This window comes from Nematostella vectensis, chromosome 8 (genome assembly GCF_932526225.1).
Source record: "Nematostella vectensis chromosome 8, jaNemVect1.1, whole genome shotgun sequence".
NCBI classification, from domain to species: Eukaryota; Metazoa; Cnidaria; class Anthozoa; order Actiniaria; family Edwardsiidae; genus Nematostella; species Nematostella vectensis.
Window position 1 is genome coordinate 10,834,112 of NC_064041.1, and position 23,517 is coordinate 10,857,628.

The 23,517-nt window shown below is 37.8% G+C and overlaps 1 protein-coding gene across 6 annotated transcripts; it reads left to right on the plus strand.

The window, feature by feature from the left end:
* The first annotated feature begins 29 nt into the window (after window positions 1-29).
* Window positions 30-23,302, plus strand: LOC5515287 (LIM/homeobox protein Lhx9). 6 transcript variants are annotated; one of them, XM_032384949.2, is made up of 6 exons: window positions 30-522; window positions 1,016-1,117; window positions 1,779-1,893; window positions 14,990-15,201; window positions 18,855-19,150; window positions 22,672-23,302. In XM_032384949.2, exons 2-6 carry the CDS (start codon window positions 1,053-1,055, stop codon window positions 23,001-23,003), a joined length of 1,020 nt encoding a protein of 339 aa, XP_032240840.1. In that variant the 5' UTR covers window positions 30-522; window positions 1,016-1,052; the 3' UTR covers window positions 23,004-23,302. The 6 variants fall into 6 exon arrangements, with proteins under 6 accessions (XP_032240840.1, XP_032240843.1, XP_032240842.1 ...); XM_048731637.1 differs by lacking the exons at window positions 30-522; window positions 1,016-1,117; window positions 1,779-1,893 and adding exons at window positions 12,118-12,281; window positions 12,969-13,030; XM_032384952.2 differs by lacking the exons at window positions 30-522; window positions 1,016-1,117; window positions 1,779-1,893 and adding an exon at window positions 1,928-1,946.
* Window positions 23,303-23,517: the final 215 nt, after the last annotated feature.

Below are 23,517 nucleotides of genomic sequence, written 5' to 3' on the forward strand. Positions count from 1 at the left end.
CTGGCTGACTAAATGTTATAGGAACGCCTTGTCATTCCCTGATTTCGTTGAGCGAAATTTCCTAAAACCCTAAACATTTCAAATAACGCTAAAAAAGATTGAAGTTTATTTTGTCACATAAAGCAAATCATATAGTTGATGTGACTTTGAACTTAATTCTAAATTTTTTTGTTTTAATTTTACGGAATTCTGTGCCAAATGTACCGCAGTCGCATTTAGCAGTTGGTCTGATGATAAATGGCATCCTGTTCTCTGCAAGCGTTTCTCGAGAGATCGAGACGCATATATTATTCGCCATCATTGTTTTCTGCAAAGAGCCTGCAAGCAGTGTCTGTTCTGCGAAATCGGATGTCATCTGTGTCAGGAAACAGCCACAAAAAATCCAATGATACACCTGACGATTGTCAAAAAGACAACACAGATGAAAAAACGAATGGACTTCTGAAGCACTCTGTTGTTGATCTTGAAAAATTATCAGAAGCTGAGAAGGAGATCTACTTTGCTCATAAAACTGCTTGCGAGGTAGGTAGATCTCAATGGCTCTGCTTAAATTTGATTTTGATTGTAAATATCTCAAATCGAATTGTAAACATCTTAAATAGAAATACCATTAATCAGTTACAGCAATCAGTAATACTTTCATGATTATAATCTTAATTAAAATTGCTTTTTTGTCTCTTCAACTTTTATCATGTCAGAAGGGGAAGGTTGTGTATTCCTAATGCCCTTGATTGTCTGTCATCTTTTTCTATATCATCTCAGGAGGGGAAGGCTGTGTATTTCTAGAGCCCTTGACTGTCTGTCATCTATTTCTATATCATCTAATGAGGGGATGGCTGTGTATTCCTAGTGCCCTTGACTGTCTGTCATCTATTTCTATATCATCTGAGTAGGGGATGGCTGTGTATTCCTAGATCCCTTGACTGTCATCTATTTCTATATCATCTGAGTAGGGGATGGCTGTGTATTCCTAGTGCCCTTGACTGTCTGATATCCTTCTCTTATAAATTCTTAGGAGGGAAATGCAATGTATACAGATCCTGTGACTGGTTATGCTGTGTTCACTGAGGATTACCATCGACAGAGAGGCTCATGCTGTGGGAATGCTTGCCGACATGTGGGTACCTGTTTAGTTATTATACCTGATAATGGCAATGGCTATGATAGCATGACTGACAATAACACAACAGGGGTTGGCGAAAAATGCCTAACTAGTTTCAATAAAAATTCCCAAAATACCCCCAAAATATAAAAAAAAAAACATTTTATAATTAGCAAACAGAGAAAGGAGAGTTTATACTCCAAATGTCAATTTCCTTGCAAGACCAAGATATTAGTAATTTCATTGTCCATCATTGTTTGGCAAACAACAGTTAAAATCTAATAAACATAATAAATTTTGATGTTCAGCCTTGGAATTCTCTAAATCATAGTTTTCTACTATCGTCATCGTCATCATCGTTGGAGTTCATATCTTCAAGTCTCTATATTATAGTTTTCTTTGGCTTTGTGCTAGTGAGATGTGCAAGTGCATCTAGTATGGGTGGATATAGGGGAGATGTACTCCCCCCCCCCCCGACCTCTTGAAAGGGATAATATCTTGTGGGGTTGGAATTTTTTTCTGGTATTTTTGGCAGTAGAGCTCAATGGTGGGTATTTTAATGTTGTAAATTTGTGGTTAGTTTGGTATTTTTTATCAAAATTACATTCACATTGCACGTTACATTACATTTCTTCTATCTTATAATCTTATTTATTATGTGTTTTCTAACATGTAGTGTCCATACAACCATGAGAATGTGCCGTCAAGTAAAAAGGACAAGAAGTTCAACTCAGCATTCTATATCTAACATAACTCTGCCTGCCCTCACACTACTTACTGAAGCCTGCAAGGCAAGTCAACCACCACAATCATTGTACAGTATGGTGCGTGCAAAGTCTGCAAGGTAAGATAGCCACCCCAGTGCATGGAAATCTCTTCAAGGTGAGTCAACCACCCTGTCATTGCATGGTCATGGTGAATGGTGCATGTAAAGTCTGCACATCGAATCAACCACTCCCGCCATGGTATTGTAGTGGTGTAGGTGAATTCAGTCAGCTAGGGGAGCCTGCCATGCCAGTGTATGGGAAGTCCCCAGGGTGAGTCAACCACACCCATCATGTAATGGCAAGTCCCCAGGGTGAGTCAACCACGCCCATCATGTAATGGCAAGTCCCCAAGGTGAGTCAACCACGCCCATCATGTAATGGCAAGTCCCCAGGGTAAGTCAACCACGCCCATCATGTAATAGCAAGTCCCCAAGGTGAGTCAACCATGCCCATCATGTAATGGCAAGCCCCCAGGGTGAGTCAACCACACCCATCATGTAATGGCAAGTCCCCAGAGTGAGTCAACCATGTCCATCATGTAATGGCAAGTCCCCAAGGTGAGTCAACCACACCCATCATGTAATGGCAAGTCCCTAGGGTGAGTCAACCACACCCATCATGTAATGGCAAGTCCCCAAGGTGAGTCAACCACACCCATCATGTAATGGCAAGTCCCCAAGGTGAGTCAACCACGCCCATCATGTAATGGCAAGTCCCCAAGGTGAGCCAACCACACCCATCATGTAATGGCAAGTCCCCAAGGTGAGTCAACCACGCCCATCATGTAATGGCAAGTCCCCAGGGTGAGTCAACCACGCCCATCATGTAATGGCAAGTCCCCAAAGTGAGTCAACCACGCCCATCATGTAATGGCAAGTCCCCAGGGTGAGTCAACCACGCCCATCATGTAATGGCAAGTCCCCAGGGTGAGTCAACCACACCCATCATGTAATGGCAAGTCCCCAAGGTGAGTCAACCACGCCCATCATGTAATGGCAAGCCCCCAGGGTGAGTCAACCACACCCATCTTGTAATGGCAAGCCCCCAGGGTGAGTCAACCACGCCCATCATGTAATGGCAAGTCCCCAGAGTGAGTCAACCATGCCCATCATGTAATGGCAAGCCCCCAGGGTGAGTCAACCACGCCCGTCATGTAATGGCAAGTCCCCAAGGTGAGTCAACCACGCCCATCATGTAATGGCAAGCCCCAAGGTGAGTCAACCACGCCCATCATGTAATGGCAAGCCCCCAGGGTGAGTCAACCACACCCATCTTGTAATGGCAAGCCCCCAGGGTGAGTCAACCACGCCCGTCATGTAATGGCAAGTCCCCAGAGTGAGTCAACCATGCCCATCATGTAATGGCAAGCCCCCAGGGTGAGTCAACCACGCCCGTCATGTAATGGCAAGTCCCCAGAGTGAGTCAACCACACCCATCTTGTAATGCCAAGCCCCCAGGGTGAGTCAACCACGCCCGTCATGTAATGGCAAGTCCCCAGAGTGAGTCAACCATGCCCGTCATGTAATGCCAAGCCCCCAGGGTGAGTCAACCACGCCCGTCATGTAATGGCAAGTCCCCAGAGTGAGTCAACCACGCCCGTCATGTAATGGCAAGTCCCCAGAGTGAGTCAACCACACCCATCTTGTAATGCCAAGCCCCCAGGGTGAGTCAACCACACCCATCTTGTAATGGCAAGCCCCCAGGGTGAGTCAACCACGCCCATCATGTAATGGCAAGTCCCCAGGGTGAGTCAACCATGCCCATCATGGTATGGCAAGTCCCCAGGGTGAGTCAACCATGCCCGTCATGTAATGGCAAGTCCCAAGAGTGAGTCAACCACACCCATCTTGTAATGGCAAGCCCCCAGGGTGAGTCAACCACGCCTGTCATGTAATGGCAAGTCCCCAGAGTGAGTCAACCATGCCCATCATGTAATGGCAAGTCCCCAGGGTGAGTCAACCATGCCCGTCATGTAATGGCAAGTCCCCAAGGTGAGTCAACCACACCCATCATGTAATGGCAAGTCCCCAGGGTGAGTCAACCACACCCATCATGTAATGGCAAGTCCCCAGGGTGAGTCAACCATGCCCGTCATGGTTTGATAATGGAGCATGCATATGAATTGATGTGCATGTGAATTGATGTGCATATGAATTGATGTGCATGTGAATTGATGTGCATGTGAATTGATGTGCATATGAATTGATGTGCATGTGAATTGATGTGCATATGAATTGATGTGCATGTGAATTGATGTGCATGTGAATTGATGTGCATGTGAATTGATGTGCATGTGAATTGATGTGCATGTGAATTGATGTGCATGTGAATTGATGTGATTGGTGTACATGTATGTTTGGACTGAACCTTTATCTGAGCTTTTTCGCGAAAAATGGCTATGGCAACAAAATGTTTTTTTTTATTTTACTGATCAATCCTTTAAACAGACAAAAATGATTCAAATATTTTACTGAACAATCTATTAAACAGACTTTTCAAAAAGGTCTGTTAATCAGGTTTATATTTAAAAAAGGTTAGAAAATGTTTTAACATTTCAACATTTAAAAAAATGTCTTAACACACTGGGTAAAAATCCATAATAACTAAAGTGCAATTCATAGCTGTAATTTCTTTACTTTCTGCGATGTAAACCGTTCTCTTTGTGTGCGATGCATCCCATAATCGATCATTCATAGGGTTGATACAAAAATCCAAAATACAGATACAGATACAGATACAAAAAAGTGTTTTTCCTTTTTTTTTCTTTTCAACAAATTATTGTGAGATTTCTAAACAGGGCTTTCATTCCTTTAAATGAACAAAAATTTTATCATATCGCTAACAAAAGCGCCGGGATCTCAATCCAAGTAATCGAATTCTACAATACGTGATATATCCGCGAAACCCTTCTTATTTTCATTTACTTCATTGACGTGCTGCATTTTGTGGTGTTTGTAAAAAAATGGCCCCGTGGCATGTCGGTCACCCTGAGGTCTCGCTGCCAATTAATCCTATATATTCTGGTATACCTTTGGTTGTGGGCGGCTGGATATTTTGTGTCAGTTTAATAAAAGCAAGGTAGATAGGCTGAAATCCCAATCACTTGCCCCGGACATTTGTGTAATAACCTTCCTAGATGTGCTACATATTCTTTGTTATTTTATCTTGTTAAGGTAAGCTCTTGGTAAACTATAAATTGCGACAATGAAAGTTAATTGCGAGTTTGAAGAGTGTAATTAATCAGTGGTTTTCTTGTGTAAACTTGCGGCAAACATTCCCGATGAGTCCAATTCTTTTTGAGTGCGGGATATTATTGGTGTTGCCTGCCTCTTGTTAAATAAACGACTTAAATTATAAGACAATTGAGTGACGAAAATAGAAAAAAAACTTGAAAGAACGCTGTATTTTTTTAATAGACAACTCAAAGTAAAAAACAGTAAAAGCAACTTCAGCCAGTACAACCTGGCTGAAGTTGTAAAGCGATTTATTTCTATTTTTTTCCTAGAAAATGGTGTGCTTTTTTATACATTTGCCAGTATTTACATTTTTGTCAATAAGTAAGTATTTGTCATTTTTTTCAGTAAGATGGCCAGTAAAGTAAAAGGACTTTTCTTATCTCCAAAGAAATTATTCAGAAATCCATACTTTTTTATCGTTCTTTATCTATCCCTTTCGTAGTCAGTGGCACAGTTTTGAATATAATTTAGATATTTCTACTTTTTGTCTAGGCGCGTATCCAAAACTATTTGTAAATGTTTATAGTTAGTACGTTAAGTACGAGCTTCATGTCTTGATTCTGTTAATTGAGGCGACAATGTTCAACGCTCAGGTCGGATGTTTCCTTTCTTTCCTTACGCTTTATTTCATTATGACACGTGCTATAATAAGGTTATAGTGACCGAAGCGCAGTTAGTTGACTCTTTTAGATTCTTAACGTTTTATTTTACGCATCACTTTGTTTCGAGAAACGATTTTTCGCGCTAACACGCCATTTATTTTGAAACGTTGTTTTCACTTTGTTGAATACAAGGCGTGGATTGTTTTTACTCGTACCGCCCTTTTTGGAATTGTTATTTTTCTCGACCTTGAGAACTAAACATTTAGCGATTCTAATCGTGAATACAATATCAGTAGGGGCGATACGGTAATTAAAGCTTCCATGCCTTTGTGGTGTACTATAACATCTGTATCTTCCCATTGTCGCGCGAAGACCGTATCCTCCTACGAAACTATAAAAAAGCGGTTTTTTTTTCATATTACCATGATTATACGGAATTTTTCATTGTGAACTTTTTAACCCACATTTTACGTATATAATTTAAACTTAACCTGAAAACAACGTTCTTAAAAAGACGTAGAAAAGCTCGTTTTTTAGACTTGTTAAAAGGCAATGCTTGTTATTTTGGAAAGGCACTTTTGCTCTTTAAAATCAGAAAATTGTAGCAAAATCGGCAAAATTGAAGAGTAAAAAATTGAAATGGACTTATGGGCAATTTCATTTGAGTTTGATATACTAGCTCACCAAGGCGGGAAAATATGGTTTTATCCGATACAGTATCCTGACCAAATTAGTGCATGTTTGTTTATTTCCCAAAACAGATGTAGCGCCTACTTATGCCTGCCTTTCTATCCGACTAGCTGTTCGCCCGGGTCTTGGTTTATTGCTAATTAACGATCACCCATCTATTGATCACCCTTCAAGCTCCTGTGTGAATTGTCAAGAACACTTCCTCGCCAGAACTAACCCAACTGACAGGCGCTTCTTTGATTTTAACAGCCGAAAAAGGGATGTAATCCAACTTCGTGAGACAATATGTGCGCTGTAACATTTTTTGTTGACATTTGCGTATCGCTGCTTGGGTCAGTTTCGGTTTGGTCTTTTTCTAATTAGGATTTAGTTTTTATGATAGTACTCGTTTTTGTCAACCTGTACTTCAGTTTGTTTGGTTTACAAGCTGTAATGGGATTGTAATGTGGATGATTTTCCTGTTTGAACTTTTCTTTGATTTTTTAGTGCTTTTACGTTTCAATGGTTACTCCTTCTCTTATTATCTCTTTATTCTTTGATTTTTTTTTCATGGGATTAGCAGTCATTTTTTTTTGCAGTTGTAAAATCTATTTTCCTTGATTTCTTTTTTCTTTTGCTGTATCCATTAATTCGCTGTTCCTCTTTCAGTTTTTCCCTTCTGAATATTTTCCAGCTAATTTGCTATTGCCCTTCTATCTTCTACTTCTAAAGAGAGCTTTGGCTCAACGGATTACCCTAACCTTTAACTCTCTAGCCCTTCTTTTCTTCATTCTCTAACAAAATTCCTCCCCTTCCCCTTGCCTGTGGAAACCTTATTTTTTTCTCACAACTCCCTTCCCCACAGCCCTGTTTTATTTAGATTCCTACTCTTTCCTGCTCTCATTTTTTCGTAGTTTTCACAGTTTGCTTTTGCCTGTTACCTCTCCATTACACACCTTCGTTCCTCGTGATAGCCATTTTTATGCCGTCTCTTTAATATCCACTGGTCCCCCCTTCTTTCCCTCAGCTTGTTCTTGTCATTGTTCTCTCTCTTTCTTTGGCATTCTCTACATCTCTGATCATTTTGCCCCATTTAACAGCCTCGATTTAAACGTTGTTCTCTCTGTTTAGGATTTTAGAAACTGGCACCATTCTTAGCCCCCTATCCACTCTATTCTAGCTCACTTGATCCAGCAACTGTTTTCTCGACCTGTCCCTTAATTGTTCTCTGTCTTGCCCCCCCCCCCCCCCCCCATATCCCGGCTATTCTAACTTGATTTAGTCATTGTTTTCTCGTCTCCCACCCCCATATTCCACCTATTCTATCATCCCTGGTCTAGTCATTGTACTCTCTGTTCAGTATATTTATCCTGGCATCTCTTGCTCCCTATCCCAGCTTTTCTAACACCCCTGATCCAGCCATTGTACTATCTGTTCAGTATTTGTACCCTAGTATCTCTTCCTTCCTTATCCCAGCTTTTCTAGCACCCCTGATCCAGCCATTGTACTATCTGTTCAGTATTTGTACCCTAGTATCTCTTCCTTCCTTATCCCAGCTTTTCTAGCACCCCTGATGTATCCATTGTTCTCTCTGTTCAGTATATTTATCTGGCACGTGCCGGGCGCGAGTCCCTTGACAGATGGATGATGGAACTTTCACATACCACGCGCCGCACGTAGAGACACATCTTTTTAAACCTTCATCTCTGACAAAAATCTCTGCACCTTTGTTCGTCCTGTTAAACCAGAACCTAGAGCTCTCGAATTCACCCATCAACCTTGATTCTCGCTGCCTTGTCTGGCTTTGTTGCAAACTAAAACTTTTTCAGTGAAATCGAGCCTTAAAATGTGGCATAACCATTCTTGACACCAATTCACAAACGCGCCTAAATGACTGTGTAAAATAACCTTTCATATAAATGTGTAGCTGTTTAAGATTTTGCCAATTTATTCGCTACTATAAATGATTAAAAGACACGCATAACTTCAAATGAACTTTTTGCTTAATTTTCTGAATGAAAACGTATAGTCAAGTAAAGTGAGTCCTGCTTTGAGGGATAGATATTGTCGGTTTGTTGTCAGCACTTGTGAAATATTTTTCTGTCATCTATTAAAATGATTTCTGCTTTCAATTAAAGTTTCTCACGTTTATTGGACATAACCAAAACATGCGAATTGGAGATTGTCATTCTGAATAAATTTGATTCGAGGTTTTCGTATAGTTTACCAAGTGTTTAGCTCTTCTTATAAAGACATTATCGTTTTCGCTTTTTTACTCTAATTAGATATATCTTATTTATTTAGAAATTTTCCCAATTGTATTCTCAAAATAGTACTGTGGCGCTTGATTTAATGCAATTTACAGTTTATTGTGATAATTTATTGTAAAACACTAAATAAGACCTTTTTGCATTCTTTCTTTTTACTCGTTCTGCATAATATTTTCTTCCCAACTAAATGTTTTTAGTTTCGCGTTTTAAGCTATTAGAAAATAGTAACTTACATTTCCTGCTCTAAAAAGTCTCCGTTGTTCCGTTTTGAACAGAAAACTAGTGTAGAATAGACCCCCTGAGAGCCTCCATTCTGTTTGCTTGACCACTTCGTAAACACTATTGTTTCGTGTTTTTCAACTTGAATAACACACTCCGAATTCTATACAATTCTCAATTCTTTTCGTAGCGACACGTGTCCCCCTTGTTTGGGGCCCTAATTCAAGTACCCTTGTATAATACACAGCTATTTTTATTTTTATTTTTTTAGGTTGAAAAAGTTTCGTAGGAAATTACTCGTTCACTAAAGTGTAGTTTTCTAGTTTCCATTTTTTTTTTGTAATAGCGAAAATTTTCATCACGTCAAAGTATCCAATACTTTTCTATTATCTTGCGGCCGTGTTGTATAATTTCACCTGTTTTTTGCCGTAACATATGGAAATCACAATACGACATTTTAATAAAAGAGTGGGGTTTTCCACTAAGGGTGCCAGTTCTACATCTGGCGCGGAGAGCTGAGCGTTTTAGCAGAGTTCATGCTACGAGCCTTGCACAAACATTTCTCGCAGAATCTTCGTGAAACTTGTGGTTTTTCGTAAGTGATCCTTGATGCTGCAAGAAAGTACACAGGTTAGTTATAAAACTCTCCAAGTTAATACCCCAGCTAAAGATTAGCAACTCATTCACAAGTTAGTACCAAATTCCCTGTGTTTGGAGAACTATAAGTTAGTGAAGTGCGGCGCTAAAATTAGCGAGTTTGAAAGAAGGATCTTAATCGATATTGAATAATAGTATCAAAATCACTTATCGAGACATAACTTAAAACTACCTTGCACTTAATTTAGCACAACAGCAAACCAGGTCAAAGAACAGTGGTTTCCTTACGATTTTATCGAATGAAGGTTTTCACAAGAACGTGCTAATATCTAGTAATTGTTTAGTTGAACTTCTAGGTGTTGCCTGTTGTATGAAAATATTTCGCTTCTAGAAATTAATGTCATTTATTTTATTATTTTTCCTTAAATTTTATATAAGCTTAACTCCATGTAGACGCTTCAATTTTCTCAAGAATTTGTGCGATGGAAGTTCAAGTTATATTATTTAAAAACGCAACGTTTTCGTTTTCTTCCCTCCGTGCTTGGAGTATTGTTTTGCTCAGTTCAATCAATGTTGAGTTGGTAAAATTGAGCCTAAAACTTAACACTTTAGGAATAACAGTCTAATTAAAATATAAGCTTTTGTACTGCGATCAGGGAATGTTCATTGATTGTTATGTCTTTGGATGTTAGTAATATACCATTTATATATAGATTTCCGATTAAAAAAAAGACTTCATAACGTCGTTGCGTTTGTCAGCTATTGTGTTTCGACGTTTACCGCGATAGAAGATAGTTTAAGTTGCTATAAGTCGTTGCCAAAAGAGATTCCATGTTATATATTTTTTCTCTAAAATAGTTAATTTCCTCCTATAATTGTTTATTTAGATTTGTATAGTATTTAGTTACTTATTGAATAAATAATATGTTACTCTGCTAGATAGAACAATACTATAAAACCGAGGTAGGAAGGTTGATTGAAGGTAAGTGAAAGTTTAGCAAAAACAGATTTGTATTTCTAAATAATTACAAAGTAGTGTTTCATTCAAAACAATAGTAATTTGTACTTCTATTTTCCCTACTTTTGACAAGAGCTAAAAACTATATTAGGTAAAAGGTGACTTTGCTCAGATTTTGCCCGCTACAGTATGATCTTGCATTTTGAAAAACCAACAAAATAAATGAAAATTATTTAAACTTTTGAAACATTTTAAGAAAATCAAAATAAATTGTTTTTTTTGGACGTTTTCAAGGTTAGTGTTTGCATTGATACAAACAGAACTCGCATCTTAATCTTTTGTTAGAAATGCTATATTTCCTTTTCTTTTTATTTTATTGTACCTAGTATAGTGAGTTTTGCATGTTAAAGATATAAACATTCTCTGCTTCCGTGCACCACATACCTCTGACAAACAACATTACCCCAGCGTGGCGCACGTATTGTGCTCTATTTCAAACTGAGATTTCATTTTCTCCCTCTCTCTGCGCGATTTTACGCGTAGCTATTTTCTTGTATAATTTTCACCTCACAATCCGCGCTTGGTTCTTTGCTTCAAAAAGGCTTGAGTTCCCCTTTTTATGTCCTTTTTTTTAAAGAATATTCAAGTAGTTTAGAGTTGAAAATTACAAAATATTTTTCAAATACTCCAGCTTTCCCTCGAAACGTGTATTTTAAATTTATCAACGCGTCTGCAGATGTTTTAGTTTTCCTAAGAAACGGGCATTAAAAAGAGCGTTTATTTGTTTGTTTTTTATGTTATTTTGTGATTTCTTTTCGGATGTATACTACAATTTGTTTCAACTTAGAGAACACGGGGTTTCTTTTTAATAACAATTTCCATATATAAAAACACACTATAAATTTGTTTGATTTATACCGCGTTGACAATCTATTTTTTTTTTCATTTGGTTTAACCATTGGTTTTTATTCCCGACTCATTTTTACGTGTTCTTCAACAAAAGCTTTCTAAGTAGATTCTACAAATTGACACATGACGTTTGAAAAAATAATCTTAAGCAGAAGCGGTTTTTGCCTTGAAGGTGAAAGGAAACTCGATTAACTGCTCTTCGAATTCATTTGACTCTTTTGAACAACTAAATAAATGAGCGACTATTGTAAAGTCCCCAAGGGGAAATATAAACTTTGTGTTTTAGTGTATAGCTTTCAAAGCCAACGCCGGCAAACTCGGTACTCGTACGTCTTTGATTGACGTCTTGTATGTAATCGAGTCGAAGCTTTCTTCGGTGATTTCTTTAAGCAAACAATAAGCATTGATTTTTACATATGTCAAGTTTTTACTTCACCTCTGTGTCTTTCTTAAAAGCTATTGTGTATGTTTTGAATCCCTTTTGAATGTAATTCTGGTAGTTTTGTTCCGTATTGTTCAATAGACTTTACAAAACAATCTAGCATTACGGGTGATAAGTATTTTTTTGAGACAATTTTTTTTTAGGTTTGCCTGCCGCTCTCTCATTGCCGTACAGGGATTTTAATCTGCCAAACGCGTTTCTCCTAAAGATATAATTACATTTGTATAAACAAACATAGAAAACGGAAATTCGGAGAGTGCCCTGTATCAAATATGAAAACACTCCTTATGTTTACTGCGATCCGTCAATCAAACGCAAACAATGGCTCCTGATTGGCGGACCGATAGCGGCATTAAATTTACGAGTCGGCCTTTCCGTAAAAATGCGTGCAAGTGAAATGAAGTTAGTTATAGATGGCAGTTGGTGTGTGAACTAGCGTATCCCCGTGGGCGAATTCAAAGTTGCATCTTTCGCAACCTCATTGCAGAGAGCTTCTACACAATTCACAAAGTACGTAGAATCCCGCTTGTTGTTTTAGCGATTCTTCCTGCTAGTGCGGTTGTCCTGTGATTAATGTAGTGTTGTCGTGCTAAGTCAAGTCTAGGTATGCCCCTATGTCCCTGATCCTGGCACTAAAAGCTAAAAGATCAGAGAGTATGTTCATAACTCGCGTATTATACTGTGGGAATATATATATTTGTAGCGTCACCTCTTACGCCATCCTTACTGAAGACTCCCAACACTTTTTGTGTCCTTGTTTCCAATGCTGTTGTATTTAAAGTGGCGAGGACCTTGAGTATGTTTAACTGAATTAAACAGTCCAGGTTTTGTAGTAACCTACCGTGAGGTAGTTTCTCTTGTATTGAACGAACGTAAGGAGTTTCTTCACCAGCAAAAAGCATGGCCAAGAAGACTGACTCGACACTTTTTCGCGCTTTACTTGAAAAGAAGTCATAAAACCTAGAAACACATATTTTGTTTATAATATTTGTTTAAGTGTTTATGAATGGAAATCTCATTCAGCTCTTTTGATTAAAGTAAATTTTTTAGGTAAACCTTATGTCAAGCTATTCTATTCGCATTTCCTTGCCAATCCATAAAGTATTATCTTAAATGTTAGAACAACTCTGCTATATTATTACCCATTCCATATGATGTCTTGGCAATTTCCTGAGCCTTTCTCAATTCTTTGTTTAGCGGCTGCGTTTAATGTTCAAAGTTGTCGTAAAGCAGTGTTCTACAACTTTGCCTGAATAAAGGTAAAATTTACACCTAGGAAGTAAAAAACAAAACAGGAGTTCCTGAATGCGCTGCGCACAACTGCGTCTCTGAAAGAACTACCGCAAGTAAAAAGCCGCGAGGTTTTTATTATCGTGGATACAAAGAGACTACGCAGTAAAGCAAAGACAGGTATTTTGACCTGAGTAATATGTGGCATAATATACGGCATCACGTGGACTGCTACAAATGAGTTAATATCTAACTTCAAACTGCATTAGCGACCTAACCTATCTCAGACGCTTCCAGGCCTTGAGGCACTTTTACCAATCGAGTTTCCCGTATGCTAGCGATCGTGCCTCTTCTGCGTCGTTAGGCACTTTACAACTTAAGATAGATCTCTTTAGTTGAGCTAATCGCTAGGTTTCCTAAGTCTTTATTATGGTTTGATGGCGAATAAGAGGGTCGTAGGATAATCTTATAAAAAAAGTACAGATAAGATCAGGTTTTAGCTTACTCCTTGAAACTTTCAGATCTTTTTTTTTCACCTTAGGGTGTTAAGGGTTATACCTGTTAGAAAAAGCATCGATGAATTTATTTCATGGGTCAGGTGACCAACATTGACAACTTGAGTTTCTCAAGGAAGAGAATACGAAGAAGAGAAAAACTCTATTCCTTTTTTCTTAATTTACGCTTCATATTTCGACGTTGACTTGACAACACAAATGTTTAAAAAAATAGCTTACCTTGCCCTCCGCAACAGGATCTTAGTTTTTTATGACATTTACACGACTTGTTTTCGTGCTTCCTGGACTATGACAATGTCAACTAGAGAAATCACCGACGAGCTGTAGATTAACTAGTAAGGTATAACTAGAGAAATCACCGACGAGCTGTAGATTAACTAGTAAGGTATAACTAGAGAAATCACCGACGAGCTGTAGATTAACTAGTAAGGTATAACTAGAAAAATCACCGACGAGCTGTAGATTAACTAGTAAGGTATAACTAGAGAAATCACCGACAAGCTGTAGATTAACTAGTAAGGTATAACTAGAGAAATCACCGACGAGCTGTAGATTAACTAGTAAGGTATAACTAGAGAAATCACCGACGAGCTGTAGATTAACTAGTAAGGTATAACTAGAGAAATCACCGACGAGCTGTAGATTAACTAGTAAGGTATAACTAGAGAAATCACCGACGAGCTGTAGATTACTAGTAAGGTATAACTAGAGAAATCACCGACGAGCTGTAGATTACTAGTAAGGTATAACTAGAGAAATCACCGACGAGCTGTAGATTAACTAGTAAGGTATAACTAGAGAAATCACCGACGAGCTGTAGATCTAGTAAGGTATAACTAGAGAAATCACCGACGAGCCGTAGATTAACTAGGTGCTCACATGCTTCATAGATGTTGTATAGTGGTGGTGGGAAATAAATCAACATCAGATTGAACTGGTTGAATTTCAACCTTGTGTTATTTAAAGGGGTTATCTTTTCTTTGCTATCGGAAAGTTGAACACCAACTTTTAAAAGCATTAGTCTTTCCTGGAGATTTAACTCTATCCCTTCCATTTCATTTATGATGATAATATACCATTTCCTTTTTTCACATTTCATATTTGATTATAATATACCATTTTCATTCTTTTTTCCATTTCATTTATGATAATTATATACAATTTTCATCTTTTTCCATTTCATTTATGATTATAATATACCGTTTTCATCTTTTTCCATATCATTTATGAATTTAGACAATACACCAAAAACTGGGATTTTCGTCTTTAATAAGACTTTATCAGGGCAAACTGAAGAAGGTGAATCGTTACAAGCTTATTTACATCCTGAAGAAGTCTTATTAAAGACGAATTCCAGTTTTTGGTGTATTGTATTCATTCTTCTGGTTCACGAACACGGCCATTTGGGCTTTTTGTATTTATTCATGAATTTAGTATACTATTCTTATTATTTTTTCCATTTTTCTTCAACAGGCCATGCCCAGCGCGGATCAAATGGGTGACAAGCAGCAGGCGGTATGCGCGGGCTGCGGGTCTCGAATCCTCGAGAGGTTCTACCTGATGGCCGTGGACCAGGAATGGCATGCAGACTGTCTCAAGTGCAGCGATTGTGAACTGAGGCTTGACAATGAGCTAACCTGTTTCTCGAAGGACGGGGTCATACTATGCCGTGAGGATTACTATAGGTGAGTAAAGGTATATCAAGATGTTTTAAACAGCCTTTGTCAGCCGCCATTTTGTCATCCTAGCAAATTACCAAGCCTGAAAAAGCATCCATTTCCATCGGCTGATTTGGGGAAGCCAATACGATATTTCCGATGGAATTTGGTAAATAAAGTACAAAACTTTGTTTTTAGATGGTTATTCCGAGATTGTGACATATTTTGTGCCTTCAAATAACAAATGAAAACAACAACAAAGGTATTGCTGACAAGGGCCCTTTAAGCTATATAAGTATAGCTATGCGAGTGGATCTATGTGTATGAGCTATAGGTGAGGCATGTAAAATACACAAGTATGGGGTGATATCAGCGGCGTAGCCAGGATTTTTAACAGGAGGGGGCCCAAAAGGGACTTTCAAGGCATTTTCTCCTGTATTTTAGATAATGTCTCATATATTTACTGTATTTTTGGCTGCTAAAAGGGAGGGCCCGGGCCCTCTAGGCCACCCCCCTGGCTACGCCCCTGGATATTGTGCCGTTAGGATTACTTTAAGTGGTTAAAGCTATATCAAGTGTATGTATTAAACTACAGTATATAAGTAAAGCTATGCGAATCTGTGAGTATAAGCTATATAGGTGAGTCATGCAAAATCACCATGTAGTTGTGTTCATGAATCAGAGTAAAGAATATGGTTCACCGAAAACTAGTAGTCGATTCTGTCACATCAGTCAGAGTCCTCTACCAGATTTATTCTTATATTATATAGGTGAGAATATATTAGTATAGGTATAAGTAAGGTAGAGGTACGGATGCGGGTATAGGTGGCTATATAATTAAGCTCTGTTTTGATACTTTATGTGTAAGCTATGGATGAAGCTATGTGAGTGAACAAGCCCATGGACGGGCCTCAAGCAATATACCGCGTCTATAATCTCCATCTGAACAACGCCCAGTATGAATGCTTGGGCAAAACTAGTAAATCCATTTTCTGTGTTGAAAAGAGTGCCCTAATAGTCTATCATCATTAATCATCATAGTAAAACAAGCTCTTAGAGACCAGCAAGTATCCACTCGTAATATCTGGAGATAAGCTCTTGTTAGATATATCAATGTTAAAATATCCCCTTTTATTGTCTGTTTTATAATTTGCTCTAGCGGAAACTGACTTTTTTTCCCATGCTGCTAAATTCGTGATAATGATCTGCGTTATCATTATCAATTGCTTAACGAATTTGGCAATTTCCTAAAAAAATTCATATTTCTCAAGTTTTTTAGGCCTTCGATTGGTTATTGAAATTCTTAAATAATTGAGTTCAATCTGTTTATCAAAAATATTCCTGATTAAATCTTTATTTTTCTTACATTTCAAACATCTGGTTATCTTGAGAGGGTTCTTGTTATTAATGCTGTAAACACGATCTCAAAACTAGATACATTTGAACTCAACCCTTGCTTATTTTTTTCTTTGCTGCTTTCGCGGAAATTTCTTAGAAATGGTGGTAACGTATATGCTTTGTCTTCGGAATTTTAGGTCAGCTATCAAGAGATCAAGCCGAAGTTATTGTGTCTTCTTTGTATAATTATCGTCTTGCTTTCCCCCTTTATTAGCTTTTTCCAACAGCTAGTAATTGAAGAGTTTAACAGCTGCTCAAAAAATGTTTTGGTGTAGGTTAGTAACTGAAGAAAAAAGAAAATAGTGTTGAAATCTTTTGTTTTGTTCGTTATATAACCGACACTTTTTCTATTACTGTCTAGCCAAGGAAAGAATATTTATCAAATATTCATTGCTGGTTAGCTCAAGGGAGACTTTTTTTGTCAGGTTGCCTTCCCTTCTAACCCAAATATTTATGCCAAAATTATTTTTAATTCCGTGCCGAGTGTGTAAAAATGCAGTGTTCCTCTACACAAGCAGACAAGGCCAATGTCGATAATTCATATCGCAGTTTTCCTTTTCTCTCAAGAAGTATTGTCTAAGCTAGATTTGTTAGTGGGATTAACGGATGCACATTTAGACATTCAAATGAAGGTGTAAGATGGGAGAATAGAGGTTTGTTCAAGAGTACGAAAAGCTATCCTCTTGCATCTGTTTTAATCAAGTCACAGTCACCAATCAATCGCTTTCTATTCACACTTTAATGTTCGTTTTTTTTTTATCAAGATATGGTGTGTCAAAGTGTTTTAATTAAAAAGTTAAATCATTTTTGATAGCTTTGAATGCCCTAGTCAGATAATCACTTTAAATTTGCCTATTTCGGAATTATTTCTATTCTAGATATACTATAATATAAATAAGATATGGCACTATCAAATTTTGAACCGGTAAATTTTATTTTCCAATTCTCTAAATTCAAATTTATTTTAACCTTTCCTTTATTCTTGATTAACTTTAATTAAACATAAAAGTTATACCAATTAAAATAAAAGAGAACGCTTTCTAATAATAAGACTATTCACTGAAGTGAAGTATGCGCCTTTGTTTTTATGTTCCCCAGTTTTTTGTCTTGTTTGAGAAGTACACTCTCCTTGTAATGACAAGAGTTCGCCTAGTCGATAAACAGCGAATAGTGGTTGTCGACATAGGTCAACAATCCCTTTACCCGTGTTTATAATATTACTTTAAATGCAATAAGCTTACACTAATATTTGCCCGTGATGTGAATGGATATACTTTGTCCACCTATTGGTTACCTAGCTACGGACTCTCAACACTTGTTTTCCGACCGAGTGTTGGGTTTCCTTTTTTAATTTAACTTCGTCGCGTTGTCTTGCTTCTACTCTGCTGTCAATCGCTTTAATTCAACTGAAATATCGCTCTTGTTTTCGCCGAATGGAATCCCTTTAGGTTATTCCCCTGAAACTCGCAAAACTCGCTGGTATTAGCTGACACTCAATCTTTGTTTCCCGCCAAAAGTCAAAGCTTTACTCTCGTCTTCCACAAAACCTGCTCTTGTTTCCCGCCAAAACTTTTCTCTCGTTTCCCGCTATAACTTCAACCTCGTCACCCGACAGAAATATTCACACCATGTCAATTATTTTGTTTTTATTTTCCGCTCTAACTTCGCACTCTACGCTCAAGTTTATCCCTTTCAAACCTCTTACTTGACTGCTCGCTTGAATGTCATCGCCTATCATGTCCACGGTTGATATTCTAAATGAAGAAAAGCAAACGATACTCTGATAGACTTGATAGCGCCCACACACCGAAGACGTCTTGAATGTTTTTTCACTGTTTTTATAGACATAGCAATGCAAACGATAAAGGTAGCAGGGCTACTTGAGAGAAAGAGTCATCTTTTCAGAGTAGACAAAGTGGCCCTTTCCTTTCTCCTAGGTTAACCTTTTCAGCCTTAAAAAGCTACAAAATAAGAACGGCGCAGCCTCAACAGAAAATTAGCCGTTCTTATAAAATAGTGGGCTCTACTTTGTTGACATTTTAGCAATAGTAAGAGAATTTACGCTCAGATGAATAAAACCAAAAAAACATGTTTTGGTGATTGGAATTTTCGATGTGAAAGATGTATTATTGAATTGGTTTCATTCTGTTGGCTAAGTCTAATTTATTTATTTATTTGCAACATTCAGTCCTGTTATAATATTGCTATTAATCCATTGACGGTTCTATTTTTATACTTTATAATTGAATAAGATACTAATAAAATATTGCTGTAATCCGTAGACGGTTTTCAGTCAAGAAATGTTCGTCCTGCAGTCAAGCTATCTCAAGCAAAGAGCTCGTTATGCGAGCCCGCGATCAAGTCTACCATGTCAACTGCTTCGCTTGCGATCGCTGTAAGCGCATGCTCGCTACAGGGGAATACTTTGGAATGCGTGGAATCAGGATCTATTGTAAAGAGGACTACGAGGAGTTACTGCGTGAGGAATCGCGAAATCCAACCAAAATAAACTCGTTATCGAAAGGAAGACCTCGGAAACGGCGGATTGCGACGGCAATAGAAAGCATCACTAATCTAGGTAAGACTTTTCAGTACATGTTTCTAATGAAATTCTAACAACACACGGTTTACAGTGCGACGCGCGCTACCGTGGCCACCAATAGCCCTTATGGCCCCTTATGGCCCTTATGAGCCCTTATAGCCCCAGGCACGATGTATCGTACAAGCACGTATGCAGGAATTTCTTAGGGCTGAGGGTGTGTGTGGGGGTGGGGGGAGGGGGGCAGTCATTGGCATCATTGGGGTACCCTATGTACCCTTTTTTTGCCTGAGAAATTGGGGAATAAGTTTGAAACGCTAGAAATTTTGGGGAATAATTTTGAAACGCTAGAAATCTGTGTTTGTGCCTAGTTTTATTTGAGAACTCCATACAACAAATTTAATTGAAATCTAGAATTAAATTTAAGGCTTTATTTAATTATATAAAGTCTCGAGTTAAAGAGTCTTTGACTTAAGTAGGAAAACAACTTTAGGGACTATACACCAATGATTGACGTATGGAATGATTAGCCGTATTCGTATAAAAATTAAAAAAAGGCATCGTGTTCGGACGTGATGTGATAAACTATTACGTCACTCTGCAATGGTGTATTGAATAAAATGCTAACAATTTAAAGTCATGTATATTGCGCACATCCATCTTCATCTCTTTGGCCGGAAGCTTAGCACTAGACAAACTAAATTTACCAAATGTTAACCGAACCTATTTCGTCCTTTTAGTTACTTAACTTATTTCCCTTTGTTTGTAATTGCTACCACTCCCAACGGAAACTGATCTGAATAGTTTTCTAAGAGAACCCCTTCGTCTTGTATTTATTCTATTCAACACTAAATGCTCTAAGCTATTTTTTTTATGTTTTTCAAGATGTTGCTCTCAAACACTGAGTTGTTAAGTGGGTATATTCATCACATCCTCAAGTACAGGTGGTTAAGGAGCTCATTATGTATTTTTAGATGGTCAGTATACCGCTTAAAAATGGATGAATAGGATTTTTACCGAATTTCTTGAGTAGCAATCACTGTCTTGTGACTAAAAAAAAAACATTTATTTTTAACGTGTATTTATATTTTTCCCGATATTAACTTATTTAGATGACAATGAAAGCTGAGCTTTGTAATTTTGGATTTAGATTTATTATGCAGTAGATTTAATATGATCTAATTTTTAAACATGTTCTCAAAGTTCCGGCCTTTTGTTTTTTTTTTAATTTTTTTTTATGGGATATAATATGAACCAAACTTCGCACATTTACTCATATTGATGATAATTGAAATGAGACGTGCTCGGTCGTAAAGTTTCTATTTTGTGTTATCTTTTTGGTTTATAGTACTGTTACAATATTTTTCTCTCTTTCGTATTTTTTCGTGTTGATCTCCAATATAGTAACCATGCCACGTGCTTGTTACTTAGACTTAAGCGAACACAAAAACTGATAAAAATAACAAAACTATTATATATCTTTATAGGTACTTAGCTGCGAGCCTGTCTAGAAGGAAATCATGTAAATATGATTTAATTGAATCTGTGACAGAACTCATTCAAACCGAAACTCTAAGCTCAAGGTTGTCCTCAATTCTAAAAGCCGCATCTGTCACTATCGCTCTATCTGTCTGTTGAAGCTCATCCAAACAGCAATTTCACTATCTGATATTCCCACGAGAAACTAAAATCTAACACGAGGCATGAAGTCCTCAAAAGTCCGGTTTATTTTGATTAAGAAACGCTAGATATTTCTGCCGAAACAAAAACATTGAGATAAAGCTTGTGCGTCTCAATACCTAGTCATTTAAGTATACTTTAAGCTGTTTGTTCGACTTTTTGAATAGCAATAATTAAAGCTTGTTAAGATCCCAGAGCCCTTATTGGTGTATAAAGGGTTAGGTATTCATTGAAGTCTTTGATGAGTTACCTTAATACAAATGAAGGAGCTGTAGATTACTTAAGTCAGTCAGACAAACAATTTCATAAACGTAATAATAAAGCTCTACACAAATGTGTATGAGTGTGATCGTCGCCTAATTGTAACTATGCTATTGAATGAAATGACTAGTTTTTATTATTGTTGTTGTATTATTTAGAGCCTTGTGATATAAGCTGCACCCTGGTTCACACGTCGAGAAAGATAGGGTGTTGTTTGTGTGTCGTTTTTATATTATTGATGTGGTATCGTTGTGAAGTAGACTGACTGCACCAATATCTTCATGTGGCGAACTGTCGAGAGATAGAAGGGCATTAACTTGGGTTGTCGTGTTTGTATTATTCAAAGCGTTCGCTAGTTATATGGCCTGTACCGGTCTATAGAATACCATTCCACTAATTTGCATTTTGATTGTATTTACTGGCTCGTTCTATAGCAAATCGAGGTGCGAAGTTTTATTGTGGACACTTTGTGGACGGGTTTCTGTAGTTGCTCCCTTTTGTCTCTTGATGGAGCTGATAGCCCTGTATTGTAGGTTGTTGTTGTTGTATAATCGAAACCCTTGTGCTTCTTGAAAGAGGCCTTGTACCGCCTCCTTTTTTGCATATACGCTGTTGTCCTCTCTTTTATCTTGAGTTCTTGTGAAGCCTTCATCGGGAAACCTGCCTTATAATCCAGTTTATAATACCTTTGTTTACCAACTCTACTTTCCTAACAAAACATATGAACCAAGTTTAATTATATTTCCAAATCTCTTCTTTAACAAACGTAACTGACGCCCCCTAATTGTTAATTCAACGATAACTCTTTTGCGTGTAAGTAAATTGCCTTTTTTTCTCAAGTTCCTCATAATTGTTATTTTTTTAATTCCGAATAGTTTTGTAGCCCTAATACCGCCACAATCGAAACAAGACCTTAACCTCAAACTTATCTTTCGAATTAATCCCACCATAGCCTCTCCAGTGCATTCAAAGTGTAACAAAGACAAATTACTCAGTATTTAGAGCGGATAATTGTTAACAAAGCTACTAATAGTCCTCAAAGCCCAGGCAGGTGCAAATGGGATTTCAAAGGGGCCGCACTATCAGCATGATGCCGGCATGTGAAGCCTCGTCTCTCAGTCTCTAGGATAAGCGCTATTTTATAAGGTTTTGGATGATACAAATAACAAAAACAACAAATAAACAGAAGTATAACATCCTCTTACGACAGACGCTTCGCTCCAAGATACAGGTGCAGATATGGCTTAGCGACTTCTTCTCAATAACAGAACACAGTTAATACCTCCCTCTCTTAATGTTATTTCCTTTCAGTATGATTATGATTGATGTTTATCTGATATTTTCCTTTTCAGATCAAAGCTAAGAGTATTCAATTTCCGTTTGATATTACTTTCTGTGAAATGACTCATTCACGGCCCCTCGGCGGCGACGTACTCATTGGTTTCTCATTTTTCATTTATCAAGTGACCCAGGGTCATGTGGCGTATAAAAATGTAATGTGTTCTAGCTGTAATATGTTTAGGCCGCGAAAGCAGTTTGTTTCCTAAGCATGATTCCATGCTTTATATGTCTCTGAAAAGTATTATCTACGTGCCTTAAACTTTTAATTCTTTGCCTAGGATACGACCTCTCTGACCGACCCGGCGAACTTACGACTGGTGCCGACGGCCGTCCGAAACGCGTCCGAACTTCATTCAAGCATCACCAGCTTCGTGCGATGAAGACTTACTTTGCCATGAATCACAACCCGGACGCAAAAGACTTGAAACAGCTCTCGCAAAAGACCGGTCTGACAAAAAGAGTTTTACAGGTTTGGTTTCAGAACGCGAGGGCAAAATTTCGTAGAACTGTGTGCAATACGTCGCAGACGCCGATGTCCCCGTCATGTGATCAGCTCACCCCCTCTTCCGGTTCCGGTTTAACAGATCTGTGCGAGAATAATTTAGTATGAAATGGAAAAAATATATATTTGATTGGTGGAGGATAGAAGAAACCCGCGTGTGTGTGAGCCGGGAGGTAGTTTTTAATGTTTAGTGTAAATAGCGTCTTCGAAATACTGCTATAGCAGGAAGTCGATGGGAAGCCTGTGGTGACGTCACTGCTGTGAAATAGATTTTTGGCAAAATGTAGTAATACCTATCAAGTCGATTTTATTTCAAGAAGTTGCGAATGCAAACTTGCCATAATCTCTGTTTGTGTGTGTATGAAATACAAGATATTATGAATGAATAAACGAAAGAAGAAAACAGACTATAATGCCTATTTGGAAATTAACACTGTCTAAAATATATGGTTTGTCACTGGCGTTATTCATTTTGTGTTCTTCTCCTGGATGGTGTGCTATCGATTTAATCAATTTTAACGATCTAAATATGTAGGAGTAGATGTATAACGCTAGGAAAACATAACTTTCTATACATACTACTTGCAAAATGCCATAGGCTAGGCCTAGTATGCATCTCTCC